Below are 9,503 nucleotides of genomic sequence, written 5' to 3'. Positions count from 1 at the left end.
ATTACATTTTTATAGAAAAAGAGGTAGTTTCCTGGATACAATCGAAGAATATGAGATATTCAAGGCCGGCAAGAAACATCCCCAACACATCCTCAATGAAAAAACATCGTTTGAGTCAAATATTATATACGAAGCAGCCTCATTCATACAAAAATTATCGGAATACAATGGCACTGATCTTATCTTATCTTATCTGACAGGGGCAGGTCGAGACCTTAAAGCACTTCATCCGAAATCGAATTATTGCGCACCCCAGATACTTAATTGCTTTCTTGTTGACCTACAAGTTGAGGCGCCCAATGAATGCCTGTAGCTTCCCAATTAGTTCATCCTCAGGAAGAAATCTACCTCTAGCCATATTTCCAAGAGTTATCGATCTAGCGTCAGAGAGCTCAATACAATCAAAGAGTAAGTGATCAGCTGTCTCTTCTGACCTATCACAGTACCTACAGATCGGTTCACCATCATATAAGCCCATCCGTTGTAGATGTTTCCTGAATCTTCCATGACCAGTTATCAGTTCAACAATTAATTTAATTCTTCGTCTGTCTAGTCTCAAGAGGTCACAGGCAACCTTTTTGGAAGGCCTAAACAGAGTAAGCTTGCTGACCCTAAGAAGGGGAACATCGACCCAGCGTTTGCGATGCTTTTCCTTGGCCCATGACGCAATCGCAGAACATACACTGTTTCGTGAGATGCCACAGAAGGGTTGCGGGCCTAACAATGATGTCGCAGAGGCAGTATTTGCCAATCTGTCTGCAGCTTCATTTCCTTCAATGCCTGAGTGTCCTGGTACCCAGCAAAGCGTAAGGTCATTTCTCCTACCCAACTCAGACACAGAAGCAAGACAATCCCACACGAGCCTGGAGTTGAATTCGTAAGAGTTTAATGCTTTTAAGGTCGCTTGACTATCAGTAAAGATATTGATTGTTTTGTCTCTGATATCTTTGTTAAGATGTTCTTGAGCACAAACTAGAATGGCAGTGACCTCCGCTTGAAAGACAGTTGGGTACACCCCCATTGGAAGACAAATACCAGTGCCTCCATTCATCCAATGCACACCTGCTCCAGTGCCCCCATTTTTGATCTTAGAACCATCAGTATAGCATTCTAAGTCACCTGTGGGTATGGGTCCTTTTCCGCCAGACCAATCCTTCCTATCTGGTATTAGTACTTTGAAAGGCTTTCCAAAGGAGTATTTTTTGGACATGTGATCTGAAGGTAAGTCCAATTCATCATTATGTACCACCTGAACAATTTTAGAGTGCCCTTTATTGTTCCCTGAGGCTATCCATAAGTTTTCGCATCTAAGGCGTTGGGCTGTTTTACTTGCTACCACCTTAATATAAATGTCAATAGGTAGCATGTCAAGCAGACAGTCAAGTGCCGCTCCAGGACAGCTACTTACTGCCCCAGTTATCATAATAAGAGCAAGCCTCTGAACTCCTGCTAAAGCTTTAACAGCAATAGTTGATTCCATCTTTGGCCACCACACAAGCGAACCATATGTAAGGGCGGGTCGAACAACAGATACATACAGCCAGTGCATAAGTTTAGGCTGTAACCCCCATGTGCCACTTACCATCCGCCTGCATGCCATAAGGGACCATTTGCCACGCTCAATGACTTTTTGAAGGTGTGGTCCCCAGTGAAGTGATCTGTCCAAAATTACACCAAGATACTTCACCTGATTCTGCAGCTCTATTACAGTACCCTGCAGTCTTAGTGGGCCGATCCCGTCCAGTTTCCTCCTTCTTGTGAAGGGTACCATTACAACTTTCCTGGGATTTATAGAGAGCCCAACATCCTGGCACCAACGGTCCACTACCCTTAAAGCTCTATTCATAAGGTCAGTTATGGTTCCGTGGAACTTTCCAACCACAAGGATTGCAACATCATCAGCATAACCTAAGGCGAAAACCCCACTTTCGTTGAGGGTCCTTATAAGGTCGTCTGCTACCAAATTCCAAAGTAGAGGAGAAAGAACCCCCCCCCTGAGGACATCCTCGAGTAGTTCTTGCCTCGATCGTATCATTGTGGAGTGAGAGCCTAACCTTCCTACTGAGAAGCAAGGATTCAATCCATCTACATATTATACCGTGAAAACCTCTTGCTCTCACCGCATTAAGAATCGCTGGAGTACCAGTATTGTCAAAAGCACCTTGAATATCGAGAAAGGCACCCAGGGCCACTTCACTGCTCTCTAGAGCTTTCTCAATCTTGCTTACAAGTTGGTGCAACGCAGTCTCGCATGATCTTCCTGAGACATACGCATGCTGATTAATATGTAAAGGATGTGTCCTAAGAGCTGTATCCATCATATATCTTGAGACCAACTTCTCTAGGATCTTAAGAAAGAAAGAAGATAGAGAAATGGGTCTGAATGACTTAGGGTCAGTGTAACTATCCCTTCCTGGTTTAGGAATAAATGCGATACGCGAATTACACCACCCTAAGGGAATGTGTCCTAACGCTAAGCTGGCTCTGAAAAGTTTACAGAGTGGGTGTATAATTGTATCAAGACCCTCCTGCAAACAAACAGGTCTTACCTCATCAGGACCCGGCGATTTGAAGGGTCGTAATAAGCCAACAGCCCATCTTACCTTGCTGAAGGTGACTATGCGGCAAGCAGTGCTCCACATAGAATGAGTGGCACGACGGCCCAGGTTAGGCCGCTCTGGACTCACCTCCTCCTGCTGCACTTCAGAAACAATACAACCAGGGAAATGAGTTTTTACCATAACCTTTAGTATTTCGGTAGGTTCAAAAGCCATTACACCATCCGGTCCCTCAACGGCACCCAAAGTAACATGCCTGTCTCTAACAAGTACCTTATGTATTCTAGAAGTATCCTTGATACTCTCTAAATTTCCACAAAAATTTTTCCATGAGAGCCTTTTGGCCTTACGTACTGCATGGTTATATTCTGTGAGAGTTGTATGGTATGTATCCCAATTATTGGTTATCTTTGCTCGCCTAAATTGGGCCCTTACTCTCTTCCTAAGAGAGGCAAGTTCAGGACCCCACCAACTAGCCCTGTTGCTCTTTCCCTTGCTCAAAGGACAATTATCCTCAAAGGATGTAACTATGCACCTAGTTAGACGATCTGCCGCCTCGTCAAGCGCATCAACTGTGTTAATAGGAGATGTGTTCAGGTTCGAGGCAATTCTGCCCCGAAGATCAGCTCTGAAGGATGCCCAGTCGGTTTTAACTGGGCTCCTGAATAAGCGAACCTCGCCGCAGAAATTCCCCAACCCGAAGACAATGTGCCTATGATCAGACAGGGATGGCTCAAGGGACACTGACCAGTCAATAATCCTGTCAGCCATACCCGCCGAACACAGGGTAAGATCAATTACTGATTGGCCTATCCTGCTTAAAAAAGTTGGTTCTGAGCCTACATTAGCAACAAGTAGGCCGCAAGAAGCTATGTATTCTAGAAGTGACCTACCTCGGTTGTTAGTGTCCCTGCATCCCCAGGCCGTATTATGGGCATTGGAGTCGCAGCCTATCACGAGTTCAGATCCAGACTCGTGTGCGAGGTCGACCAATCTTCTGACCTCGGCCGATGGGAGCAGTCCATCGTCGCCCTGTGGCATGTAAACAGAGGCCAGCAGCAGATTTATGTTGGATTTAGTACATACAGTCTTAATTACTGTTACGTCCCTAGAACAAAGCTCTAGAACTGGATTACATTTTAGCCCCTCTTTAACCCAAATGCAAGTTCTAGGGTGTGGTACAGATGCAGAGAAGATGCTACCCTTTATAGTTCCCATCCCCGCAATTCTAAAATTATTGATCCAGGGTTCTTGAATCAAGGCATAATCTAAGGACTGCTTAACCGTGCTCAGACAGAACACAGCCGTGGCAGCCTTACTGTGTTGTAGGTTCGCTTGAAGGACCTGAGTCATCAGAGGGAGCACCAGAGATAACTCTGAGCTGTATTTTCCCCAGACCCAGATAGATAATCCAGCCACGATCTTTCAGAACCTGCGCATTCATTTCATCAATAGCAAGAACAAGAATCTGATGATCATCCTTCCTCTTCCCACCAATGACGCGCCAGTCCTTTGTCGTGACACCAGGATTTTGTCGCTCAATCTGAACAAACACTTTAGAGGCTTCGACCTTGGCCAAGCGCCTGTCAGTGCGTAGGAGCACTTTGGTCGTGCGCAACAGATCCTTATAGTCTGCTACAATGACCTCCATACTCCCCTCACTTCCCAGCGCCAGCTTCGGTGCCACCCTCTTTAGCCAGTCAGTTGTTTCAGAATTACCACAAGTTACGACAAGAGCACCCTTCTCATGGTAAATTTTTTCAAACTGATGAGGAATGTTGGCGCCGTCATCACCAAACACCAACTCCATCAGTTTGTCCTGCAACAAATCACATTCCTCAACAGAGAATCTCGCATCGGGATAGGCCGCTGGAGCTACTGCCAACTTGTGACCCACAAGCTGATCTCTGTAGCTGGCCTTTCCTGCAACGAGTCCATCTGCTGATTGATTAGAGTTTTTATTTCTCTTAGAAGGAGGATTTTGAGACGACCCAGGGTTACTATCGGATCCGGTTCTACGCATCGGTGATACGCCTGAACCTTCCCCAGGAGAACTCAAGGACTCTCGCTTCCTCTTTCTCCACTGTCTGTTAGGGATCCACGTGCCCTCAGCCTTTTTCTTTTCTCTAACAGACATATTGTACTCAGTTTTGGTCATAACTGTAAAAGTGATCTCAGAGTCGGACGAAACATCCGCCAGAGATGGAGAGTCGCCAGCACTGCTGGTGTTTAGTGGCTTATTCAGGTCTGCATCTAACCTGTGGCAAAGCTCAAGCACATCAGTAGATGAATTGGGTGGAGTTCTTGCTGTTAAGGAACTTCTCGAGAAGACCTCTGGCGAGTCCAGGATCTCCCCAGGTTCCGTCTCCATAGCGGTGTTCTGCACAGTAACATTATCATTGTTAAAGGAAAGCTGATCGTTGCCCTCCCCAGAATCCATGGGCTTGTCCTCCAAAAAGGAGGAGTGGGATTCCCCGCTTGAGCAGGTACCCACCTGGGGTAATGATTCCGTTCGTTTACTTTCAGCCATTACTAAAACAAGAAAAGCAAAAAAGTTAGCAGTTTAGCAGCCGAACCGTGACCCACTCACTACGCCTGCTAATATCCAAGACTGGACCCTTTCGGGGTAGGACCCCTCATCGTCTCCAGCTCAGTCCTGTCACAGCTGCACACATACCTGTAACAGTTGGCGGTAACATTAGCTATCTGGGCCTTGGCCGGATTGGTGATTGTCACCTCCGCCCAAGGCCAGTACTAGAGCAGCCGCTCCCTACCCTAGGGCTGTCTAGTCACGACACAGCCAGCGCTAGATCCGCTGCCTTCAGCGAGTGCAGAGGCACCCCTTGCAGGCTGTGCATAGCACAGTACGACTTTGCTGAACAAAGTCGACTCACAGCGGTCTTGGAGGAGGAGCTGTCATAGACAGCTCCCCCTCCCTGAGGAGCTTACGCTTACCTCTCACCTCCCAATGGCACTGATAACAACAAAGGATAGGAGGGGAGGGGAAGGACACGGCGACGGTCAGTCTAGACCTACACCCTGAACCCGCAGCCGCGCCGTGAGTTGTATGGCCATACTTTATTCGTTAAAATGTGTGTTCGTGTTCGTTTTTGTTATTTGTTCGTCTCGTTAAGTGTTTTTGAAGACTTTATGACGACCTCCTAGGAGCGAAAAAACCACGTCTAGGCTTGACAATGACACCATAAGTGTGTCGAAACCGGTAGCCATTAAGTCTACCAAGGATTACGTTGGCAAAAAGGTATTTAACCTCTAGATTAGTAGGAAATTATGATGATACATTTCCGCATACTATCGCTAAATTGGTTTAGCTATAAGTAGTTTAATAGTTCGTAATTCAAATTTTTATAATCAGACTCGAGCAAATAGTTTGACAATATTGCTTAAGCATTTTATTTTATATGTAAAATAAAATGTGCTCTATTGCATACAGTCTTTTAAACATAATTTTGAATCAATTTGATAACTAAGTTAAATTTACAGTCATTCGCAACGGAAAATTTTGACACAACGAGAAATACAATCTATACTATAAACGTTTGCGAAACAAAGATTTCAAAACAGCTCCTGTTAGGAATATCTCAGTTTCAGACTAAAACAAAATTCATGCTTGTCATGGTTCTGGGAAAATTTGCTTTTTGATAAAAGCTTAAAATGAATTTTTAATTGGCCCAACATTGGTCTTATGGAAAGCTAAGGTAGCCAAGACAGCTTTACCAAAATGTAAATAAATGAAATGTAACATTGTACAGTAAAGTGGCAAATTAGTAAAAACAGTACATAAGATATGTTAAATATTATCACGAGTTTGTTTATTGAACTTTATCGTACATGGATTGATATTTCCAACATTGATTGTTCGTCTGTATTAAAATGATTTATAAATAAAGTAAGAATGAAGAGGGAACACCTATTAAAGTAAGAATGGCGAGGGAAAGATGTGCTCCTGTATGGTGCGGAGGTGTGGGCAGACGCGCTCAATAAGGAGGTGTATAGGATGCGGCTTGCCAGAGTGCAGCGTCAGGCAGCACTCAGGGTAGCATCCGCCTACCGAACAGTGTCTGAACCTGCCATCTTGGTGGTTGCTGGAGTAAACCCCGTCAAACTTTTAGCGGCGGAGAGGAAAGCGATTTATCAGCGGCGTGGAGAGGACCATGCAAAAATGGAGGAGCGCAACCGCACCTACCAGCTCTGGCAGGAGAGCTGGGAACAGGTGTCGCGGGGACGCTGGACCAGGAGACTGATTCAGCAAGTCCAACCATGGGTTGACCGACGGTATGGTGAGGTGGATTATTACCTTACCCAGTTTCTGACAGGTCACGGGTTTTTTCGGTCGTACCTGTTCAGGATGGGCAAAGCCGTGTCATCCGATTGCATCTACTGCCCAGGCACTCCCGCCGCACACCTTCTTCCGCTGCCAGTGTTGGGAAGGTTCCCGCCTGGAGGCTGAACAACATGTAGGGCAGTTGTTGGTGGACACGGTCATTCCGATGATGACGGAGGGTGAGGAAAATTGGACCTGTATGTCACATTTCGTCCAGGATATTCTCCGCACAAAGAAGCTAGAGCTTGACCGAGATGCAGTCTAGGTCATAAAGAAATTGAATGCCAGAAACGGCGCGAGCCCTGAGGGCTTAGGTCACACGTTGACCTGACCTGAAGTAATGTGACAAACAATCCCAGGTCTGTGTCCAACAGAGTAGAGGGGGTTTTTTAGTGAGTGCAAAGTTTCTGGAGCTTGGAAGTTTCTTGGCAAAGATTTCTCGACTTCTGCGATTGATACAATTTTAATTAGCAGAGATGTTTTATAAAGATCTCTTCGAAACGTGGATTGTGTTGGTGGTAATCGATTTTTGTTTCCTGACGAACTTCCAAGTCAGTTTGTTGTGGCAGATCATCAAGTTGCCATTGCAGAAATAAAGTATGTGTACGATGCATTGTACCCGCTTACTCGCGATCTTTTGGACGTTAGTATCTTTGAACTTTCATTTGAGTTGGAAGTACTAATGCTGAATAAGTCCAATCAATTGGGGTTTTTATTCACTGGATTGAATGTTTTTATTCTGTGGATTGAATTGTGGTCGGGTTATGGAGATGTCAGAACCGCCTGTTTTTATTTGATCCTCATGCTGTGAATGAAGAGCGCCAACACGATTTTCTCAAGGATTCTAACAACTTGGCAAGACTATTTACCTGTGAAAGTTACTACTCTTTGGCGTCATTGTTACTGTGCAATACAGTTTTTGATTATCCCCTAAAAAATCCTATGCTTTCTGAGCTTTGTCATTTACCTGCTGCACTTGCTAGACATATTTTTCATCACGGTCCAAGGGGTCTTGGGAAGGGGAGCTATTGGACAATATTCCTGCTTTTTATCTGAAAAAAGTTAGTCTGTGGGATAATAGTATTTTCAAGTGTACTTACTGTGTTGCTCGACTTTTTGAAGAGGAAAAGTGTAGGAAGAAGTGGTGTTGTGGTCAAGGGGCAAACAACGATCTGAATCTACATCCTCTCCAAGAATCGTTCTACTCAGATCGCCGTTTCCTTGATAGGGCTCGTGCTTACAACGACCTGTTTGCGTTTTGTGCATTGGAAGTATTCGGTGGGTACAGGCACCCAAGTGGTCTTCGTTTTTTCAAAATTGAAGGGAGAATGTATCACCAGGTTTACAGTCTGTCCGACCCTGGTCAAAAGTTTACTACTAAAGCTGGAGCCATTCAGTTTGTAAACAGGTCTCGTCTGTACCTCGATGACAGCGAAGAACGTCGAAATATTGCCTTGGGCAGATCGCTTGATGGTAATTTTATCGACTCTATTACTCAGTTTCTATCACAAGTTAATCCATACGTTGTTCATTATCGGCGTTTGGGCAGTGAACCTGCTTTCAACGCTCACTTGGATTTCCAAGTAACAAGTCGATCTACCCATGGTCCTGTTTTAGGTGACAGACAATTGGCGTTGAGGTGCACGCAGTTTTAAGCACCGAGGAAACTGTTTACGAACCTCGCAAGCTAACTAAATGGAAAAATGGATCTGGAAGACCAACTTCAATAAATTTGTTCAGCCCTCTCATGGAACCATTTCTATATCCTCTGCTCTATCCAAATGGCACTTTGGGCTGGCACATAGGACGCCTGGACAATTTTAATAAAAAATGTTCTCAGTACGATTATTCACGTTGTCTTTTACTATCAGATCCCCGGTTTTCACATCTCGGCCGGCTGTCCCAAGCTTGGCAGGTGGAAATGTATGCAAGATACGAGGATGAAAGGCTTAATTTTATTAAGTTTTTGCAGACTAAGTCGGCAGAAAATGCCATGAGGATAGGGCCGTTGGATGAAGTTGAGGCGGTGAATCGTGGTGGACGTCAAGTGGTGAACGATATCAACAATGATGAAACTGTTCAAGGAGAGGGTGGGATACAAGCTGGTAAAGTTTACCTCCCAAGTTCGTACACAGGGGGGCCGAGGTATATAAAATTACGTTACAAAAATGCTATGGTCTTAGTTTCTCGTCTCGGCTTTCCTACGTTTTTCCTTACATTTACCTACAGCACGACTTGGGAGGAAAACAAAAAGGCTTGCCCTCGAAGCAGCGGTCACAGTGATCCCAGCACGGGCTGCAGAGTGTTCTACATCAAACTTCTGGAACCCCTCCGAGATCCACGCAGCGGAGCTATGTTCGGTCGGTCTGTTAACATAGTCCACGTCATCGAGATGCAGATGCGGGGTCTTCCACACGCCCACATTGTGTTTAAAATCAAAGGCGATGGACCTGTTCAGGCTGCCGACATAGACTCCCTCATTCGCGCTGATATTCCATCTCCGGAGGAGGCAGGAGGTTGATTAAGGGCGTTGGTTCTGCGGCACATGATTCACGGGCCTTGTGGTACAGATCACAGAACCGACTTCCCTTGCTGGGACACCG

At 45.3% G+C, this 9,503-nt stretch overlaps 1 protein-coding gene across 1 annotated transcript; it reads right to left on the bottom strand.

The window, feature by feature from the left end:
- Window positions 1-3,690: 3,690 nt before the first annotated feature.
- On the bottom strand, window positions 3,691-5,507 carry LOC129005894 (uncharacterized). Its single transcript, XM_054434932.1, has one exon. It carries the CDS (start codon window positions 5,086-5,088, stop codon window positions 3,874-3,876), a length of 1,215 nt encoding a protein of 404 aa, XP_054290907.1. The 5' UTR covers window positions 5,089-5,507; the 3' UTR covers window positions 3,691-3,873.
- Between the last annotated feature and the right edge of the window lie 3,996 nt (window positions 5,508-9,503).

This window comes from Macrosteles quadrilineatus, unplaced genomic scaffold (genome assembly GCF_028750875.1).
Source record: "Macrosteles quadrilineatus isolate MER2022 unplaced genomic scaffold, UCM_ALF_1.0 Scaffold_41__1_contigs__length_1036756, whole genome shotgun sequence".
Classification (NCBI taxonomy): domain Eukaryota; kingdom Metazoa; phylum Arthropoda; class Insecta; order Hemiptera; family Cicadellidae; genus Macrosteles; species Macrosteles quadrilineatus.
Note: the sequence above shows the minus strand (reverse complement) of the source record. Positions and strands in the feature narration are given on the sequence as shown.

Coding starts and splice junctions, on each gene's coding strand:
- LOC129005894 (XM_054434932.1), bottom strand. CDS start 5,088: ATGGCTGAAAGTAAACGAACGGAATCATTACCCCAGGTGGGTACCTGC.